General features: G+C 42.6%; 1 protein-coding gene across 1 annotated transcript; it reads left to right on the forward strand.

Annotated features, from left to right (window-relative positions):
* Window positions 1-19,373: 19,373 nt before the first annotated feature.
* Window positions 19,374-20,900, forward strand: LOC127297386 (putrescine hydroxycinnamoyltransferase 1). Its single transcript, XM_051327692.2, has one exon. The coding sequence runs from the start codon at window positions 19,466-19,468 to the stop codon at window positions 20,747-20,749; it is 1,284 nt and encodes a 427-aa protein (XP_051183652.1). The 5' UTR covers window positions 19,374-19,465; the 3' UTR covers window positions 20,750-20,900.
* Window positions 20,901-23,154: the final 2,254 nt, after the last annotated feature.

Below are 23,154 nucleotides of genomic sequence, written 5' to 3' on the forward strand. Positions count from 1 at the left end.
CGCGGAATTAAGGTTCCACCAGAAGACCAAACATATTTAATGCCGACTCATTTGGAAATGAGTGATGCATTGAGACGCAAATGAATTACAAAATACATACGGTTCTGAGCATGTCAGATCCGTTGACTAAAACCTCTCCCGTGAGCAAAACATGATTGAGCATGTTATATCTTTACAAATGTAAACTAGATTATTGACTCTAGTGCAAGTGGGAGACTGAAGGAGATATTCCCTAGAGGCAATAATAAAGTGGTTATTATATATCTTTATGTTTATGATAAATGTTTATATACCATGCTATAATTGTATTAACCGAAACATTGATACATGTGTGATATGTAAACAACAAAGAGTCCCTAGTATGCCTCTTAACTAGCTTGTTGATTAATGGATGATTAGTTTCATAATCATGAACATTGGATGTTATTAATAACAAGGTTATATCATTGTATGAATGATGTAATGGACACACCCAATTAAGCGTAGCATAAGATCACGTCATTAAGTTACCTAGTCCTTATGACCATGAGATCATATAAATCACTTATACCGGAAAGGTACTTTGATTACATCAAACGCCACTGCGTAAATGGGTGGTTATAAAGGTGGGATTAAGTATCCGGAAAGTATGAGTTGAGGCATATGGATCAACAGTGGGATTTGTCCATCCCGATGACGGATAGATATACTCTGGGCCCTCTCGGTGGAATGTCGTCTAAATGTCATGCAAGCATATGAATAAGTTCATAAGAGACCACATACCACGGTACGAGTAAAGAGTACTTGTCAGGAGACGAGGTTGAACAAGGTATAGAGTGATACCGATGATCAAACCTCGGACAAGTAAAATATCGCGTGACAAAGGGAATTGGTATCGTATGTGAATGGTTCATTCGATCACTAAGTCATCGTTGAATGTGTGGGAGCCATTATGGATCTCCAGATCCCGCTATTGGTTATTGGTTGGAGAGAGTACTCAACCATGTCCACATAGTTCGCGAACCGTAGGGTGACACACTTAAGGTTTGATGTTGAAATGGTATAACTTGAATATGGAATGGAGTTCTAAGTTTTGTTCGAAGTCCCGGATGGGATCCCGGACATTACGAGGAGTTCCGGAATGGTCCGGAGAATAAGATTCATATATAGGAAGTCATTTTATAAGATTTAAAATGATCCGGTGATTTTGCGGAAGGTTCTAGAAGGTTCTAGAAAAGTCCGGAAGGAATCACTAAGGAAGGAGGAGTCCCGGAGGGACTCCACCTCCGCATGGCCGGCCAATCCTAGAGGGTGGAGTCCAAGGTGGACTCCACCAAAGGGGGCCGGCCACCCCTCCACATGGAAGGGGGGAATCCCACCTCAAGTGGGATTCCCACCTTGGGTAGGTTTCCCTACTACATGGAAGGTTCTAGTGTTGGGGTCTTATTCGAAGACTTGTAGTCCAACACTTGGGGATCCACCTATATAATGAGGGGCATAGGGGAGGGGGCCGGCCACCACAACCACCCCACCTTGGCCGCACCCAAGGAGGCCGGCCACCCCCTCTCCCAAACCCTAGCCGCCCCCTCTCTCCTCCTCTTCTCCCGCACGCTTAGCGAAGCTCCGCCGGAGATCTCCACCGCCACCGTCACCACGCCGTCGTGCTGCCAGATTCAAGGAGGAGCTACTACTTCCGCTGCCCGCTGGAACGGGGAGAAGGACGTCGTCTTCATCAACACCGAACGTGTGACCGAGTACGGAGGTGCTGCCCGATCGTGGCACCGTGATCAAGATCTTCTACGCGCTTTTGCAAGCGGCAAGTGATCGTCTACCACAGCAATAAGAGCCTACTCTTATAGGCTTTGGAAATCTTCAAGGGTTAGTCTCGTTTATCCCCTCGTTGCTCCCATCTTCTAGATTGCATCTTGGCTTGGATTGCGTTCTCGCGGTAGGAAATTTTTTTTTCTATGCAACGTATCCCTACAGTTATATACTACACATCAGAGCCTGATGTTTACAGATGTCTTACTCAACTATTTTATTCAGGCATATAATGATGTGTATTATGAGCACAAAGTTGAATCTTCTTGGATTTTATTGGATTTTCATTGATTGACTAGATCTGTGCATGAAGTTTGACCTTGGTGTGCAAATGCATGATGCATCATTGAGTTCTTTCTTGATGTTACAGGTCTAGAGGGTAAATGGGATCGCGTGAGGGAGAGACGAGTTACCAACCAACTGAGGAAATAGTAACGACTCATGAAGAGAGGGAGGCAAAAGAAGGTCAGGAAAGAGAAGCTAAGCGGATGGAAGAGGCATTCTCCGCCACTAGATCGTCAACATCAACCCCTGTCCTGCTTGGGCAAGAATTCTTTGAGCACATGGAAAGGATGGCTGAGGATAGAGCAGCAAACTTAGCACAACAAAATGAGTTTTTCAGTCGTTTGATACGTGAGAATAATGGAGGTATCAGAAATGGAGGGCCAAAAGGAGTGAGTCTTACAGAATTCCTACAAACCAATCCACTGACTTTTGCTACCGCACCAGAACCTATGGATGCGGATGATTGGTTGAGGGACACTGAGCGGAAATTAAAGATAGTTCGGTGTAATGATGAAGAGAAGGTTAGATATGCCACCTATCTACTATCAGGACTAGCAGCGTCATGGTGGGATAACGTGATTCTAATTCAACCTTCGGAACATGTTTTCACGTGGGACGAGTTTAAGAAGAAGTTCCGAGAAGCCCAGGTTCCTGAAAGTATCATGGAACTAAAGAGAAGAGAGTTCGAGACCTTGAAGTAGAATGACTTGTCGGTATGGAAATATCTAGTAGAGTTTGATCGTTTATCACGTTATGCAGCAGAGGAGGTGAACACAGAGGAGAAAAGGATAAAAAGGTTCTTAAAAGGGATGAATCCATTCCTGAAAATGCAGTTGAATCTAACCAAATGCACAAGGTTCCACGAGCTAGTGGATACTGCAATTACGTTGGAGAATGATTATGAAGAAGTGCAGAATGAAAGAAAACGGAAGGCAAGGTTGGAACCACAACCAATTCAGATACAACAAACTCAATCAGAGATGAATTTCCAAACTAGAGATGAGACAATCGCACCGTTTTATAGTCAAGTTCGATGCCATAATTGTGCAAGAAAAGGTCACTATGCCAAGGATTGCACGCAACAGGATATTACCTGTTTTGGATGTGGACAACTAGGTCATATGAAATCAGAATGCCCGGATCCATATCTGGTACGAAGATCAAATGAAGCAATGAACCAATTTTCAAATCATCGGGGGAGCTCATCATCTAAGAAGTTCGAACAAGGAAGTGGATGGAGCACAAGGACGGATGCATAGGACTTTGATCATACTTGTTCTGACTCAATCAGTATGTTGAAACAACTTCTTCATTTAGCACAATATTAGTTGCAGAATAATATCTTTAAATTGCTCAAGCTTTCATGGGCAACACACTTGTCCTGTGTAAAGTTGGAATAACCATAGTTGCATAACCAACTAACATATCGTACTGGTATTCACAGCCATGTGGGTACACCACCAATCCAAATAGGATACCCTAGAAAAGTACAATAGAAAGCCAAGGAAAAGACATATAGCCTAACCAAGGAGCTACTTGGTTGGGGAGATGAGCTTAGCAACCATTAGGACATCCCTAAGGGGGAGAGCGAGGGATCAGTTGGATCCAATATGAAACAATACTTTGAGCAAGATAGTTGATGAAGGTCTGAACTGAGAGAAAGTTCGATCTTATTTTCATAAGATTATCGAACACTACTTTCAGAAGGATGTCAGACCAGAAGCCGAGGTTTATACCTCGAGGAAGTAAGAAGTGGACTATAACTTGAGAAAGTGAGTAATATTTACTCAGAAGTATGAAAGCTCAAGTAAGACAAAACCTAATGGATTCCAGGAAGAATCTGGACAAGGGATATATTCAATTATATCTAGTGAGATCGCCACGGAGTTCGAGAGAAGTCGTAGTCTGCATAAGTCAGATCCACACTCCGGAAACGTGAGAGAGTTCAAACTTCGAGGACGAAGTTTAGTTTAAGGGGGAAAGACTGTAATATCCCAGGATTGGGGGTTACAAAAAGAGAGGAAACAGATGTGTGCATTTCATTCATGCATAGAAAATCCAGGGAATTTTCGCGCTTTTATTTAAAACACAAAGAGATCAAGGTTTCGCTTGTGTTGATGGGAATTGACTAAGATCAGCGACACGAGTGCGATAAACTTTGACATGACCTTTGTTGATTTTAGAAGTTGTGAGAAAGGCAAGTGAAACTTGACTCAAATATAAATGACAACTATGCCAACAATAAATTGGAATTTGGGTTCCAAACAATCATATACAATAAAATATAAAAAAAATTCAAATAAGTATCTAAATTCAAATTTGAATTCAGATTATAACTTTCCAATTATAATTCAAACAATGTTGAATTAAGAATAGGGAAATTACATTTTATTAATTGAATACACATTTACAAAGTCATTACAATATCCAATATTAATACAACTTACAAATATTACAAGAATAAAATACAGAAAGGAAAACTAAGCTAATCCTATCTAAATATCTTCTGTTCTTCTTTTGTCTTGTACCTGCAAAACAAACAACAACAAAACAACAAAACTAGATGTTGAATGGTTAAAATGTATGCATTCCCCGAGGTAATGCAAATTTGCTGTTGGAGACTAGCTACAAGGAATTAAGAATTTGTCTTAATACCCAAATGGTGATTAGAGGGATTGAACATCAATTAGGAGGAAGGGTCAGAAGTATCATGAGGCAACAAGGACTAGAGGCAACATCAGGAATTGATTATCACTTAGGCAACAGTAATTGATCCAGATGACAAGGCAACACTATATGAGGCAACAAGGCAAACATTTTTCATTTCCCTCTAATTTAGCTAGTCTCTATTAAAAGCCACAAGTTTTCAAATTAAGTAATTCACCATTGACAATAGTTAGTCAAGATGAATCAATAGCCACAAATAATAAGTAATAAAACTCACATCTTGTTTCAGCATAAAACCATCACAGCCAATCAAAGTTATACAGTTGGCAGCCACAAATTAAGGCCAATCTAGGATAACTACAAGCTAGCCGTGCCTGGTAGGCAAAGAAGGCCAATTTGACCACTTACACTTAATAGTACCACACATGCAGCACAGTCACACATGCAGATTGTGTGTTGTCACCACCACAACAACAGTCCAGCACTACAAAAGCAAAGCAACAGCCCAGCCGTACCATATGATGCATAGACCGGCAAGCCCATTCCTGCAGTTCATCTCTTATCCCAGCACCCCATCCAGCAAAACCAACACATCACTCAAATTCCTAGAACAGCAAGAACACAACCATATAGCCTGGAACAAGCCCAAACCACTAGGAGGAACAAGCTGACCACCAGAAGGAGGTTTCTTTCCAAGTCAAGAGTCCAAGCTATCAAGAGCAACAGGTAGAAACCAACAAGTAATTTAAGTAGATCATACAATATCTGTTCTTGCATAGACATTTTCGGGGAAAATAAAAGTAGTATACACAGTAAACCATCTAAATACCTACAACTAGGTTTTAACCTAGGAGGACAGAGAGATGGATTTTCTCTCAGAACTGCATAGTAGTGCTATGCAATATTCATCACAGAGAATCTTATAAACCATAAATAGTATATGTTCTTATCCAAGATTTTTCCTCAGCCTTTGCATCACTGGCAGGGCCAAGAAAACCAAACATATATCTGTTCTTATCAGTTGAAACTATCAAACAAGGGACAGCCAAATCCACCAATAAAAACCAACCTTGTAAAAACAAATCATCTCTAGTTGCTACTTTGCAACTAGATCATAAACTAGAAACTCAAAGATCACTTTGGGTTTTCCCACAACACTACTGTTCAAGATCATATATGCACAGGCTTAAATCACCACCATAAGCAACCAGTAATAATTCACATGTTACAGGGAACTACTTAGGGTCCAGGAATTCTTCCCAGGCCAACCAAGTAGCAAACCAGCTCACAATCAAGCTACCCGCCATGCATCAATCTGTAGGCAATAATAGTTGTATTTTACAGGTCTAAACTCATCAGTAAAATACAAATGTGTATAACTGAATAACATCAGCTAACTCAACTGTCTAGGTTCAATTTCGTCAGTTTAAAATAGCAGCAAGCCATGTATTAGCTAATCATCCGAACTGAGGCACCTCACTACTCACTGGACAATAATAAAATTTGCATTTACAAAGACAAGCCAATTATCACAAAGCCAAGTCCAACACGAATGCTTGATTAATACATCATCCAAACAGGGGCATGTCAGCAAATCACTTTAACTGAATTAATCACCATGCATGTCAATAAGGAATAGTCACCCAAATGAAAGCTTCACACACTAAAACAGGGCAGTGATCATTTGGATCATACCTCCCTTGTCCAAGTCATAAACCCAAGAGAACTAGCTCTAGTAATTTTGCAGCACATTGCACATAAATAGAGGAGAGGGAATGATTTAGCTCACAGTGCCATAGCGGAGAAGTAGACGCCGGGGTTGCGTCCGCGACACCATCCATCCGGCGTCGGAGATGGAGTAGTCGCAACAGCACATCACAGCACCACCAGTACACGGATGCCGGGGTTGCACACCAGTGGCCGTCCTGCCGGCGTCGAGGCGGTGGTCGACACACGACCAGAAGAACCACCACCACCACACCAACACCGCTGGAACATCTCCGTCACAACCGCCAGAGCGTGGTGAGCCAAAGAGGGCCCCTGGGGTAGTGGTCAGTAACGAGGTCGTATGAGAGCAAGGAGCGGAGGTGAGGATGATCACGCCAGAGCAACGTCTCGCCGATGTGCGGGAGCAGCTAGAAGAAGCGGCACGCGGCGGAGCCGTTGGGCAGTGATACGTCTCCGATGTATCGATAATTTCTTATGTTCCATGCCACATTATTGATGATATCTACATGTTTTATGCATACTTTACATCATATTTATGCATTTTCTGGAACTAACCTATTAACAAGATGCCGAAGAGCCAGTTGCTGTTTTCTACTGTTTTTGGTTTCAGAAATCCTAGTAAGGAAATATTCTCGGAATTGGACGAAATCAACGCCCAGGGGCCTATTTTCACACGAAGCTTCCAGAAGACCGAAGAGTCAACGAAGTGGGGCCACGAGGCGGCCAGAAGGTAGGGCGGCGCGGCCCAAGCCCTGGCCGCGCCACCCTGTCTCCTGGGCCCCTCGTGTGGCCCCCTGACCTGCCCTTCCGCCTACAAATAGCCTTCGTCGCGAAACCCCCAGTACCGAGAGCCACGATACGGAAAACCTTCCAGAGACGCCGCCGCCGCCAATCCCATCTCGGGGGATTCAGGAGATCGCCTCCGGCACCCTGCCGGAGAGGGGATTCATCTCCCGGAGGACTCTACACCGCCATGGTCGCCTCCGGAGTGATGAGTGAGTAGTTCACCCCTGGACTATGGGTCCATAGCAGTAGCTAGATGGTTGTCTTCTCCTCATTATGCTTCATTGTCGGATCTTGTGAGCTGGCTAACATGATCAAGATCATCTATCTGTAATGCTATATGTTGTGTTTGTTGGGATCCGATGGATAGAGTATACTATGTTATGTTGATTATCAATTTATATCTATGTGTTGTTTATGATCTTGCATGCTCTACGTTATTAGTAGAGGCTCTGGCCAAGTTTTTACTCTTAACTCCAAGAGGGGGTATTTATGCTCGATAGTGGGTTCATGTCTCCGTGAATCTGGGAGTGACAGAAACCTCTAAGGTTATGGATGTACTGTTGCCACTAGGGATAAAACATTGATGCTATGTTCGAGGATGTATTTATTGATTACATTACGCACCATACTTAATGCAATTGTCTGTTGTTTTCAACTTAATACTGGAAGGGGTTCGGATGATAACCTGAAGGTGGACTTTTTAGGCATAGATGCATGCTGGATAGCGGTCTATGTACTTTGTCGTAATGCCCAATTAAATCTCACAATACTCATCATATCATGTATGTGCATGGTCATGCCCTCTCTATTTGTCAATTGCCCAACTGTAATTTGTTCACCCAACATGCTATTTATCTTATGGGAGAGACACCACTAGTGAACTGTGGACCCCGGTCCATTCTTTACATCTGAAATACAATCTACTGCAATTGTTCTACTGTTTTCTGCAAACAATCATCATCCACACTATACATCTAATCCTTTGTTACAGCAAGCCGGTGAGATTGACAACCTCACTGTTTCATTGGGGCAAAGTACTTGGTTTGTGTTGTGCAGGTTCCACGTTGGCGCCGGAATCCCTGGTGTTGCACCGCACTACATCCCGCCGCCATCAACCTTCAACGTGCTTCTTGACTCCTACTGGTTCGATAAACCTTGGTTTCTAAATGAGGGAAACTTACTGCTGTACGCATCACACCTTCCACTTGGGGTTCCCAACGGTCGCGTGTTGTACGCGTGTCAAGCTAAATTTCTGGCGCCGTTGCCGGGGATCTGAAGAAAAGTTACATCACAAAGATCTCTAACTCCCATGTCAACTACGCGCCAGCAAGCAAATTTCTGGCGCCGTTGCCGGGGAGATCAAGACACGCTGCAAGGGGAGTCTCCACATCCCAATCTCTTTACTTTGTTTTTGTCTTGCATTATTTTATTTACTACTTTGTTAGCTGCACTAAATCAAAATACAAAAAAATTAGTTGCTAGTTTTACTTTATTTGCTATATTGTTTGCTATATCAAAAACACAAAAAAATTAGTTACTTGCATTTACTTTATCTAGTTTGCTTTATTTACTGTTGCTAAAATGGGTACTCCTGAAAATACTAAGTTGTGTGACTTCACAACCACAAATAATAATGATTTCTTATGCACACCTATTGCTCCACCTGCTACTACAGCAGAATTCTTTGAAATTAAACCTGCTTTACTGAATCTTGTTATGCGAGAGCAATTTTCTGGTGTTAGTTCTGATGATGCTGCTGCCCATCTTAATAATTTTGTTGAACTATGTGAAATACAAAAGTATAAAGATGTAGATGGTGACGTTATAAAATTAAAATTGTTTCCTTTCTCATTAAGAGGAAGAGCTAAAGATTGGTTGCTATCTCTGCCTAAGAATAGTATTGATTCATGGACTAAATGCAAGGATGCTTTTATTGGTAGATATTATCTCCCTGCTAAAATTATATCTTTGAGGAGTAGCATAATGAATTTTAAACAATTGGATACTGAGCATGTTGCACAAGCATGGGAAAGAATGAAATCTTTGGTTAAAAATTGCCCAACCCATGGACTGACTACTTGGATGATCATCCAAACCTTTTATGCAGGACTGAATTTTTCTTCGCGGAACCTATTGGATTCAGCTACTGGAGGTACCTTTATGTCCATCACTCTTGGTGAGGCAACAAAGCTTCTTGATAATATGATGATTAATTACTCTGAATGGCACACGGAAAGAGCTCCACAAGGTAAGAAGGTAAATTCTGTCGAAAAAACCTCTTCCTTGAGTGATAAGATTGATGCTATTATGTCTATGCTTGTGAATGATAGGACTAATGTTGATCCTAATAATGTTCCGTTAGCTTCATTGGTTGCTCAAGAAGAACATGTTGATGTAAACTTCATTAAAAATAATAATTTCAACAACAATGCTTACCGGAACAATTCTAGTAACAATTATAGGCCATATCCTTATAATAATGGCAACGGCTATGGTAATTCTTATGGGAATTCTTACAACAATAATAGGAACACACCCCCTGGACTTCAAGCCATGCTTAAAGAATTTATTAGTACACAAACTGCTTTTAACAAATCTGTTGAAGAAAAGCTTGGGAAAATTGATATACTTGCTTCTAAAGTCGATAGTCTTGCTGCTGATGTTGATCTTTTGAAATCGAAAGTTATGCCTCATGAGAATCATAATCATAAAATTGTTACTACAGCAAATGCCATCCAAGTTAGAATTAATGAGAATATAAGATTGATGGCCGAATTGCGTGCTAGGTGGGAGAAAGAAGAAAATGAAAAAGAAGATAATATAGCTAAAGTTTGGACTATTACCACTACTAGTAATGCTAATGCTACACATGTTGCTGCACCTCCTACTATTAATGGTAAAATAATTGGTGTTGGCAATGTTTCCACTTCAAATGCAAAGCGCGAAAAACTGCCTGAAACTGCTAAAACTGCTGAAACTGCCTGTGATAAAACTGCTGAAATATTTTCCAACATTGAGGATGATGATCCCATTGCTTTAGATTATAATGGTTTAAATTTTGATGATTGCCACATCTCTGAAGTTATAAAGTTCTTACAAAAACTTGCTAAGAGTCCTAATGCTAGTGCTATAAACTTGGCTTTCACAAAACATATTACAAATGCTCTCATAAAAGCTAGAGAAGAGAAACTAGAACGCGAAGCTTCTATTCCTAGGAAGCTCGAGGATGGTTGGGAGCCCATCATTAAGATGAAGGTCAATGACTTTGATTGTAATGCTTTGTGTGATCTTGGTGCAAGTATTTCCGTTATGCCTAAGAAAATCTATAATATGCTTGACTTGCCACCATTGAAAAATTGTTATTTAGATGTTAATCTTGCTGATCATTCTACAAAGAAACCTTTGGGGAGAGTTGATAATGTTCGCATTACCATTAACAATAACCTTGTCCCCGTTGATTTTGTTGTCTTGGATATTGAATGCAATGCATCTTGTCCCATTATATTGGGAAGACCTTTTCTTCGAACTATTGGTGCTATCATTGATATGAAGGAAGGTAATATTAAATATCAATTTCCTCTCAAGAAAGGTATGGAACACTTCCGTAGAAAGAGAATGAAGTTACCTTTTGATTCTATTATTAGAACAAATTATGATGTTGACACTTCGTCTCTTGATAATACTTGATATACACTTTCTGCGCCTAGCTGAAAGGCGTTAAAGAAAAGCGCTTATGGGAGACAACCCATGTTTTTACTACAGTACTTTGTTTTATATTTGTGTCTTGGAAGTTGTTTAATACTGTAGCAACCTCTCCTTATCTTAGTTTTGTGCTTTGTTGTGCCAAGTAAAGTCGTTGATAGTAAGGTTCATACTAGATTTGGATTACTGCGCAGAAACAGATTTCTTTGCTGTCACGAATCTGGGCAAAATTCTCTGTAGGTAACTCAGAAAATTATGCCAATTTACGTGAGTGATCCTCAGATATGTACGTAACTTGTATTCAATTTGAGCATTTTCATTTGAGCAAGTCTGGTGCCTCAATAAAATTCGTCTTTACGAACTGTTCTGTTTTGACAGATTCTGCCTTTTATTTCGCATTGCCTGTTTTGATATGTTCGATGGATTTTTCGATTCCATTGACTTTCAGTAGCTTTGTGCAATGTCCAGAAGTGTTAAGAATGATTATTTCACCTCTGAACATGTATATTTTGATTGTGCACTAACTCTCTAATGAGTTGTTTTGAGTTTGGTGTGGAGGAAGTTTTCAAGGATCAAGAGAGGGAGATGATACAACATGATCAAGGAGAGTGAAAGATCTAAGCTTGGGGATGCCCCGGTGGTTCACCCCTGCATATATCAAGAAGATTCAAACGTCTAAGCTTGGGGATGCCCAAGGCATCCCCTTCTTCATCGACAACATTATCAGGTTCCTCCCCTGAAACTATATTTTTATTCCGTCACATCTTATGTGCTTTGCTTGGAGCGTCGGTTTGTTTTTGTTTTTGATTTGTTTGAATAAAATGGATCCTAGCATTCTTTGTGTGGGAGAGAGACACGCTCCGCTGTTGCATATGGACAAATATGTCCTTAGGCTTTACTCATAGTATTCATGGCGAAGTTTCTTCTTCGTTAAATTGTTATATGGTTGGAATTGGAAAATGATACATGTAGTAATTTGCTAAAATGTCTTGGATAATGTGATACTTGGCAATTGTTGTGCTCATGATTAAGCTCTTGCATCATATACTTTGCACCCATTAATGAAGAAATACATAGAGCATGCTAAAATTTGGTTTGCATATTTGGTCTCTCTAAAGTCTAGATAATTTCGAGTATTGTGTTTGAACAACAAGGAAGACGGTGTAGAGTCTTATAATGTTTACAATATGTCTTTTATGTGAGTTTTGCTGCACCGCTTCATCCTTGTGTTTGTTTCAAATAAACCTTGCTAGCCTAAACCTTGTATCGAGAGGGAATACTTCTCATGCATCCAAATACTTGAGCCAACCACTATGCCATTTGTGTCCACCATACCTACCTACTACATGGTATTTCTCCGCCATTCCAAAGTAAATTGCTTGAGTGCTACCTTTAAACAATTCAAAATTTATTACCTCTGATTTGTGTCAATGTTTTATAGCTCATGAGGAAGTATGTGGTGTTTATCTTTCAATCTTGTTGGGCAACTTTCACCAATGGACTAGTGGCTTCATCCGCTTATCCAATAATTTTGCAAAAAGAGCTGGCAATGGGATTCCCAGTCCCAAATTAATTAATAAAAATAGACACTCCTCCATGGTATGTGATTGTTGGACGGCACCCGAAGGATTCGGTTAGCCATGGCTTGAGAAAGCAAAGGTGGGGAGGAGTGTCATCATAATAAAACTAAAATAAAAAGTCACTCCTTCATGGTATGAGATTGTTGGCAGGCACCCGAAGGATTCGGTTAGCCATGGTTTGTGAAAGAAAGGTTGGAAGGAGTGCCACACAAAAATAAAAATAAAATGGGAGCCACTCTTTGAAGGTTTGTCTGGCAAGGGGGTTAGAGTGCCCACTACCATTCGTTGACAACAACAAACACCTCTCAAAATTTTACTTTTATGCTCTCTTTATGTTTTCAAAATCAAAGCTCTAGCACAAATATAGCAATCGATGCTTTCCTCTTTGAAGGACTATTCTTTTGCTTTTATGTTGAGTCAGTTCACCTATCTCTCTCCACCTCAAGAAGCAAACACTTGTGTGAACTGTGCATTGATTCCTACATACTTGCATATTGCACTTGTTATATTACTTTGCATTGACAATATCCATGAGATATACATGTTATAAGTTGAAAGCAACCGCTGAAACTTCATCTTCCTTTGTGTTGCTTCAATACCTCTACTTTGAATTATTGCTTTATGAGTTAACTCTTATGCAAGACTTATTGATGCTTGTCTTGAAGTACTATTCATGAAAAGTCTTTGCTTTATGATTCAGTTGTTTACTCATGTCATTACCATTGTTTTGATCGCTGCATTCATTACATATGCTTACAATAGTATGATCAAGGTTATGATGGCATGTCACTCCAGAAATTATCTTTGTTATCGTTTACCTGCTCGGGACGAGCAGAAACTAAGCTTGGGGATGCTGATACGTCTCCGACGTATCGATAATTTCTTATGTTCCATGCCACATTATTGATGATATCTACATGTTTTATGCATACTTTACATCATATTTATGCATTTTCTGGAACTAACCTATTAACAAGATGCCGAAGAGCCGATTCTTTGTTTTCTACTGTTTTTGGTTTCAGAAATCCTAGTAGGGAAATATTCTCGGAATTGGACGAAATCAACGCCCAGGGGCCTATTTTCACACGAAGCTTCCAGAAGACCGAAGAGTCAACGAAGTGGGGCCACGAGGCGGCCAGAAGGTAGGGCGGCGCGGCCCAAGCCCTGGCCGCGCCACCCTGTCTCCTGGGCCCCTCGTGTGGCCCCCTGACCTACCCTTCCGCCTACAAATAGCCTTCATCGCGAAACCCCCAGTACCGAGAGCCACGATACGAAAAACCTTCCAGAGACGCCGCCGCCAATCCCATCTCGGGGGATTCAGGAGATCGCCTCCGGCACCCTGCCGGAGAGGGGATTCATCTCCCGGAGGACTCTACACCGCCATGGTCGCCTCCGGAGTGATGAGTGAGTAGTTCACCCCTGGACTATGGGTCCATAGCAGTAGCTAGATGGTTGTCTTCTCCTTGTTATGCTTCATTGTCGGATCTTGTGAGCTGCCTAACATGATCAAGATCATCTATCTGTAATGCTATATGTTGTGTTTGTTGGGATCCGATGGATAGAGAATACTATGTTATGTTGATTATCAATTTATATCTATGTGTTGTTTATGATCTTGCATGCTCTCCGTTATTAGTAGAGGCTCTGGCCAAGTTTTTACTCTTAACTCCAAGAGGGGGTATTTATGCTCGATAGTGGGTTCATGTCTCCGTGAATCTGGGGGAGTGACAGAAACCTCTAAGGTTATGGATGTACTGTTGCCACTAGGGATAAAACATTGATGCTATGTCCGAGGATGTAGTTATTGATTACATTACGCACCATACTTAATGCAATTGTCTGTTGTTTTCAACTTAATACTGGAAGGGGTTCGGATGATAACCTGAAGGTGGACTTTTTAGGCATAGATGCATGCTGGATAGCGGTCTATGTACTTTGTCGTAATGCCCAATTAAATCTCACAATACTCATCATATCATGTATGTGCATGGTCATGCCCTCTCTATTTGTCAATTGCCCAACTGTAATTTGTTCACCCAACATGCTATTTATCTTATGGGAGAGACACCACTAGTGAACTGTGGACCCCGGTCCATTCTTTACATCTGAAATACAATCTACTGCAATTGTTCTACTGTTTTCTGCAAATAATCATCATCCACACTATACATCTAATCCTTTGTTACAGCAAGCCGGTGAGATTGACAACCTCACTATTTCGTTGGGGCAAAGTACTTGGTTTGTGTTGTGCAGGTTCCACGTTGGCACCGGAATCCCTGGTGTTGCGCCGCACTACATCTCGCCGCCATCAACCTTCAACGTGCTTCTTGACTCCTACTGGTTCGATAAACCTTGGTTTCTAAATGAGGGAAACTTACTGCTGTACGCATCACACCTTCCACTTGGGGTTCCCAACGGTCGCGTGCTGTACGCGTGTCAGGCAGCAGGTGCACATGAGGAGCAGGAAGGACTAGTGCGGGCATATGGCGACGTTGAAGAAGTCCGTGGCGGCGGCGCGACAGCAGACGGCGGTGCTCGCCAAGTCCGGTGGCGGTCAAAACCATCCACAGTAAGCTAGGGTTTCTGGTTGGGGGAGAATGGGAGAAACCTCAGGAATCAAATCGGGGAGGTGGAGAGGTAGATCACCTCAAGGCGGAGTAAATCCATGCCACGCCGGCGCCAGAGGTGGCCGGGATCGGCCGGGGGAAAGCGGCGGCGCGTCCAGGCCATGGAGGGCTCGGGGTCTTCGTGCGCGTCGTGGTGAGCGGCGAGAAAACGAGGAGAGGGGAGCGATCGAGCAAATGTGGCCAGTCGGGTCTGGTCCACTGGACCTAGACCGACTCGGTCGGACCTGGTTGGGCTAGGCCATTGGGCCAGTCCAATAGATTTGGGTCTATTTTAGAAAAAAAAAACCAATAAATAAAAGTGAGTATCATAAAATGATCTATACAATAATAATAATAAAAATAATAACAATAATAGAAAAAAAATAATTTAAAAATTAGAAGAACAATAATTTGAATTTTCTTATAAATTTTAGAAGACTAATTTTAAATCTTAAACTATTAAGTCATAAATATAAAAAAAAAATTTCTTGTTTCTATTTTCACACCAAGAAAATAGTAAATATTATTTTGTGTTAAATTTCATATAATACAACAATTGTTTCTTTATGTTTTTGTTTAATCATTTGAAATCCTAATTGATCATTACTTCCACTATTATTTAAAACCCTAAACCCTAATATTATTTATCATATTTTAAGTCTTTTAACAATAATATAATGTTAAATCCATTATTACTTCTATTTCAAAGTTATTAATAACTTCAACTTTATTAATGAAGTTATTAATCCAAGAACTATAGGGTAGTTAGAAAACCCTAGTTCCATAAGGAAGAAAACTAGAACCTCATCATTTCATGAGAAAACCTAAAACCCTAACTCCATTAGGAACCTAACTTCATTATTTTATGTGAAACCCTAAAACCTTAGGACCTGTGAAATATATGTGTACCTTCATTTGCATTCATATATTCATAACTAGTAACTCAATACCTGACTATGTCCATATAAAATGTAGAACCCTATCACTAGCAAATTAGTATTCCATGTATGCATACCTATCCAACCTAGATGATCGAATAGGATCAACCAAGTCTAAAACCTAGATCCTATTACCAAAGCCATCACCCTTATCTAACCATATTTAGTATCACACCATTGTGATGAACCCTAGTAGCAACCATACCAATTATTTACCATTACATCACTATATTCCACTAAACTCTACTAGTGTTGAATACTTATGAACTATCCTATGTAGAAACTAATTATTACTTACCTAAGGGAGCCAATAGCAAAACCTTGTACCTATAAACCCTAATTGCAATACTTCTTATTATTTAAGAAGTATGTTCTTCAAAAGTTATTCTTTTGAATAAAATAAGGAATCATCATCAATCATGCCTAATAGGACCTATAGCCAATAACCAGCTATCACCAGCAAGGTATACCAACCTTGATAGCAACTATTTATAATAAATTTCTCAAGATGCTTAGGCTCAACTCAAACCCACAAGCTCTAGCTATTAATGAAACCAACATGGTTGGGATCCATCTAATACTGGCCTAGAAACTAGTTGAAAACCATAGTAAACCCTAGAACCCACAAACCTAATTATTATACTTGTTCTTCATTAAAGAACATATTCTTCAAAAGTTATTCTTTTGAATTATATAATAAGTAACCCTCAACCATGCATTATAGGACTTAAAATTGACAACTGCTCTTTACTTATTATACAACTACTATTCCTGGGTGTGTATGATTGTTACTATTCATTTTACCACTTGCTTATGATTCTAAAACAACACAAACCTGAATAAGAACCTTGTTTGAGAATCACTCTAAAAGTGCAACACACCCTGAACTAATCGTTACCACTCACTAATCCTAAATCAACGGGGTTAGGTCACGCTTAGAGCGATTGCATCTCATACTTATGCATTATTGCATCCTTACCCATCTTTTAAACATCGTCCTTACCGGACGATGATGCTATTTCAGAATTTGAAGTTATTGCGTATCGAAGACCTTGCCTGCATAATCTTGCAGTCAAGAAAGGCAAGTTCATCACTTGCTCATGTCATTTGAGTATCTTTATCAAATAACTTGCAAAGTACTATGATTATCACTATTGCATAAAAACCAAAACCACTATTTTCATAACTATGAATATGACTATGTGGTGGGCAATGGAACCATGGATTGTGTTGATATGGTGGAGGTTCCATTGCAAGGGTTTATATCCATCTAGGATTAAACAACAAATGTCGTCCAGTGATTCTTGTGCCGTAATACCCGTGTTAACCATAAGATCTGGAGTGGGACGGAATAGTCAATTGTATTTCCACCTCTTGTACATCAACGGATGCGCTTTACCGTAGACCCTTGATCCAAGAGAGGACAAGTGGTACCCTTGATCCAAGAGAGGACAAGTGGTAGGGTGGGGGTCCCGATGAAGTCCCCACGGTTATTGCGGTCTATGATGGGTTGCAGCTGCCGGCGAAGGAGTTCATGGTAGAGACCTGAACTTTTGTCGTGGTCGGGGGCCGTCCTTAATTGGTATAAGAGCACCGGCGAGGACCCAGGGTCGGAGTTTGCAGCAAAGGGTGGGTGTATGAGGTAGCGGAGGAATATGATTGGCTATGACTTTATACCGGGCCTCGCACCAAAGGAAGTGTGGACGAAAACTATAGACTCGGTTGGCACCAAGGTTAAGATCTCTTATGGGTAAAGCAACACACCTCTGCAGAGTGTAAAGAACCGTGACCTGTCACTCCCTGTTCCGGGATATGGAACTGCGAACGCGGCCGGAAAGGAGCTCCATGAAGTTCTAGTAAACCGGTGAAGGCTGACGGACATAGTTCTTCTGAATAAAAGCAACCTTTTGAAGAAATGGTTATGAAAACTTGCATTGGTATTAGACTTTCTGGTCTAATGCCGTAGCTAGTGCATTAAACACCTCTTTCCTATAATGAACTTGTTGAGTACACTCGTACTCATCCCACTCTTAAATCCCCTGCTTAGATTTGGAGCCATCGAAGGATGATCTACCGTGCAAACCGAAGATCGAGAAGTCTACAAATACTTCAAGGGGACTGGAACCTGCCGGAAGATTCAAACACCACAACTACCATGGAGAAAACCTAGATTAAGTAGTAGAAGGGAACTAGCTTCCTAAACCTAGCTCCTATTTAGCTAGAATCTAGTCTTAGCCTCTTTAGCTAGTCAAATACTCTATAAATAGAGTCCGTGATAAGAATAGATCACGAGTCGTTCTTCTGGAGTTTATTTGCAGTTTTACCTCATTGTAAAATAGGAGGCGGTGTGGATCTTATGTAACAGAGTCAATGCTGTAATTCTATAGACATACCTTGGACCCGCATATGTTTCTGTTGTACCACTCTGAGCGATATAATACGAGTGAAACGGTGTTTCATTGGTGTTATATCAGACTTGCATACTACACCATGCAGTGGTATGCCGGGTCACCACAGATATGCTCTCCGCCGCACGAATCGTTTCACTCGTCACGAGTCATCTCCTTCTTTGGGATGTGTCGACCTCGGTGTTGTCCTAAGTTGGTGTGACAATATAACGTAGTACCGCATTCCCTCCCCCTGGGTATCTTGAGTGCGGTATGCCGCCTCTCCCAGGCCCCGGAAAAGCTAGACTTACGGAAGATTCGTACAGACGTAGTAAGTGGTAACAGTTGGTTGGTTGAATTGCTTGTTCTTTCCGTGATTTCAGGGCCGTGAACCTCCCGCCTGATTCCACGCTAGTCCGCAAGTCAGATTTTGTAGAAATTAGTCCGTAGATGTAGTGCTGCGATCTTTGCACGGAGGACACGCGCGGATGCTGCGTCTAGGTGGATGATCGCCCCCGTTGCACCCTAAACAAAAAAAAGGTTCAGAATAAGAGCTTTGCCAGAAAGAAAGATAAAAATAAGCTGCCATGCAGCACCATGCGATGTCAACGTTGCGGCAATGCATTACACGAGACAAGGACAATTAGTGAAAATGCACTCCAGTATGATTGGCCTTGGCCGAGTCAGTTGCTCCGTGAGTACTCCGTGGCAGCTGGTGCTGATCGCAATCAGTGCCCTGCTAGGTTTGGGCGACGTGCACCTACTCACTGCCACCCAGCAGCTGATACTTTATACTAACGGCCGATCTTGCTAAGCGTGTCTGATTGGCCATAGACCAAACTTACTCATTCCCATCTGAATGTCTGAAACTATATATACGTGCGTGTCCCCGCAGCTCATCTCACTTCCACAAGCCACCACAGTCGGCGCACACTCCGACACACGCATTTTTTCGCAGTTTCAGATAGCTAGCTAGAGAGATCGAGATGAAGGTGGAGATGGTGGAGTCGACGCTGGTGGCGCCCAGCGAGGAGACGCCGCGCCAGGCGCTGTGGCTCTCTAACTTCGACGTCACCGCCGCAATGACGCACACGGCGCTGGTCTACTACTACCCGGCCCCGACGACTGGCGGCGAGGGCTTCTTCTCTTCGGACAGGCTCATGGCGGCCCTGGCCAAGGCGCTGGTGCTGTTCTACCCGCTCGCTGGGCAGCTCGGCAGGGACGAGGATGGGCGGCTGCAGATCGACTGCCATGGCGAAGGAGCGCTATACGTCGTCGCAAGGGCAGACTGCACCGGGGAGGACCTCTTCAGCAACTACGTGCCCTCGCCAAAAGTCAGGCGCGTGTTCGTCCCGGTGGCGCCGTCCGGCGACCCGCCCTGCCGCATGGCCATGTTTCAGGTGACGCTCCTCAAGTGCGGCGGAGTGGTGCTGGGCACAGCGATCCACCACGCGCTCATGGACGGCATCGGCGCGTTCCACTTCATCCAGACGTGGTCCGGCTTGGCGCGTGGCCTCGCCGTCGCCGAGGCATGCCCTTCGCCGCCCTCCCACGACCGCGCGCTCCTCCGAGGGCGTTCGCCGCCGCACGCTGACTTCCACCACTCGGCCTACTCCTCGGCGTACCTCAGCGGCCTCCCGCGCCCCTGCATTACCCTTCGCTACTCCATCTCCCCGAAGCTGCTCGCGGACCTCAAGTCCCAGTGCGCGCCTGGCGTGTCTACCTACGGCGCCGTCACCGCGCACCTCTGGCGTTGCATGTGCATCGCGCGCGGGCTCGCGTCCGGCTCCGACACGCACCTCCGCGTCACGGTCAACGTCCGCCACCGCCTATGCCCGCCGGTCCCGCGCTACTTCTCCGGAAACGCCATCCTGCGTGACCTCGTCACCGTCAAGGTGGCCGACGTTCTGTCGAAGCCATTGGGATACATGACCGACGCAATCAAGAAGTCGCTGGAGGACGTCGACGACGCGTATGTGCGCTCCATGATCGACTACCTGGGGCTGGAGTCCGACAAGGGGAGCTTGCAAGCCGCGCCATGGCAGCTCCTACCGGAGTCCGACCTGTGGGTGACGGCCTGGCTGGGGCTGCCCGTGTACGACGCCGACTTCGGCTGGGGCGCGCCACGGTTGGTTGCTCCCGCACAGATGTTCGGCACTGGCATGGCGTACGTGATGCAACACGCCGACAGGGACAAGGGCTTCGTCGTGTTCCTCGCGCTGGAGCCCCAGTATGTGCCGTGTTTTGAGGACGTCTTCTACAACAACTAAAATCCACGTCTCTACCATGTTTCGACGGTTCACAGCACCCAAAGATTTGTGTGATCACATCTTGCCTTGAGGCACATGAGTTTTCCCGATTCACAAGCCTTGTATCTGTATTTTATTTTGTGCTTCATTTATTGATATGTCATTGTTTGAAGTTTTGTGTGATAGAGAGCAACGAAGCAACGCTTAATTTGAAGCATACCTTCTTCACATTTATCATTTTCATCCGGTCGACGTTGTTGTGGTGGCCTTTAATCCATCTACAGATGGCCAACTTGTCATTGTTGAAGAGAATCGAGAGAGTAGAAGTACTGAAAGTGAACGAGTGATTCCATTGATTTTGGACTACATGTATAAGTTTTATGAAGCATACCTTCTGCACATTTATCATTTCCATCCAGTCGACGTCGGTGTGGTGGCCTTTAAGCTATCTACACATGACCAACTTGTCGTTGTTGAAGAGAATCGAAAGAGTAGAAATACTGACAGTGAACGAGTGATTCCATCAATTGGGACTACAAGTATAAGTTAAAAAAGTAAGTTGTTTCTGATAGAGAGCAACGAAGCAACGCTTAATTTGAAGCATACCTTCTTCACATTTATCATTTTCATCTAGTCGACGTTGTTGTGGCGGCCTTTAAGCCATCTAGACATGGCCAACTTGTCATTGTTGAAGAGAATCGAGAGAGTAGAAATACTGAAAGTGAACGAGTGATTCCATTGATTGGGACTACATGTATAAGTTTTTTGAAGCATACCTTCTGCACATTTATCATTTTCATCTATTCGACGTCGGTGTGGTGGCCTTTAAGCCATCTACACATGACCAACTTGTCGTTGTTGAAGAGAATCGAGAGAGTAAAAATACTGAAAGTGAACGAGTGATTCCATTTATTGGGACTACATGTATAAGTTTTTTGAAGCATACCTTCTGCACATTTATCATTTTCATCCAGTCGACGTCGGTGTGGTGGCCTTTAAGCCATCTACACATGACCAACTTGTCGTTGTTGAAGAGAATCGAGAGAGTAGAAATACTGAAAGTGAACGAGTGATTCCATTAATTGGGACTACAACTATAAGTCAAATAAGTAAGCTGTTTCTGATAGAGAGCAACAAAGCTACGCTTAATTTGAAGCATACCTTCTTCATATTTATCATTTTTTTCTAGTCGATGTCGTTGTGGTGGCCTTTAAGCCATCTACACATGGCCAACTTGTCGTTGTTGAAGAGAATCGGGAGAGTAAAAATGTTGAAAGTAAACCAGTAATTCGATTGATTGGAACTGCAAGTATAAATAGCACCTCAACAATCATGAGTACATGACGGTTACAGTGGTTGTGTCTCTTTGGAAACACATAACGATAGTTCAAGGATGACAGCGCATGGACAACGCTAAAACACTAACTGATAGGTAGTTATGCTAAGAGTTATTCCCAGCCTAATACTAACTCTAACTCTCCTAACACTTCCCCTTGGACAAAGTCTTGATAGTCTTTATTTTTGGAATTTCGACAATCTTCGATCTTGCATTATTTTGTCCTCCAAAAATCCTGTAGGAAAATATGAGGAGAAATATTGAAATTATATATATATATATATATATATATATATATATATCGTTGGTATTGTAATTGTCTCATTAAAACCTGATAAAACATCCGTAGGAAAACTCACTAGGAAAGAGCAAAATATTTTATTTAGTAAGTTTAGCTCTAGGGATTTTCCCCTTCAATTTTTCAAATTCCGTAGTCGTCTCATAGAAATACCGTGAATGAATTTTTAAATCCGGTTGTTGGTAAAGACTTAGTGAAGAAATCTGCAAGATTGTCATGAGATTTCGTTTGCAAAATATTAATTTCTTCATTTTTCTATAATTCATGAGGATGGAATTGTTTTGGAGCAAAGTGTTCCGTGATATTATTTCTATTTCCGTGCCCTCGGGTCCTTAGTTGTACTCAGTTTTCCTCAGCTCCTTAGTTTTTCCTCAGTTTTCCCCAATCCCTTGTCTGAAACCCGCAGAAGGAGCTCGGACGGAGGATTCCCGTTTAGTTGACGTTGGTTGGTGCCAGTAAGTGGGACCGCTGTTGGTGCCCCGCAGTGGACACATCTCCACTTATCCAGATCATCGTGGGACCCACAACTTGTCCACGTTAGCGCGCTGGACCCACAGCTTACCCAAGTGACCGTTGCAAAATGGGAGCCCGAGCCAGCCCCGTGCCCGTGCATGTGCCATTGCTTACCCTTTCTTTTCCCGCGCCCGTGCCCGTGCCATTGCTTCCCCTTTCTTTCCCCGCGCCCCATTGTTCTTTTTCTCCGCCAGCGGCAGCCCTTCTCCGGCAGGCAGGTGATGTCTAGTTTCTCTTCGACCTCCCGTTCTTCATGGCCGCAGTATGGACCAGTGCCTT

The sequence above is a fragment of the Lolium perenne genome, chromosome 4 (genome assembly GCF_019359855.2).
Source record: "Lolium perenne isolate Kyuss_39 chromosome 4, Kyuss_2.0, whole genome shotgun sequence".
NCBI lineage: Eukaryota > Viridiplantae > Streptophyta > Magnoliopsida > Poales > Poaceae > Lolium > Lolium perenne.

Excerpts from the sequence above, each read along its gene's own strand:
- LOC127297386 (XM_051327692.2), top strand. The coding sequence starts at position 19,466 with ATGAAGGTGGAGATGGTGGAGTCGACGCTGGTGGCGCCCAGCGAGGAG.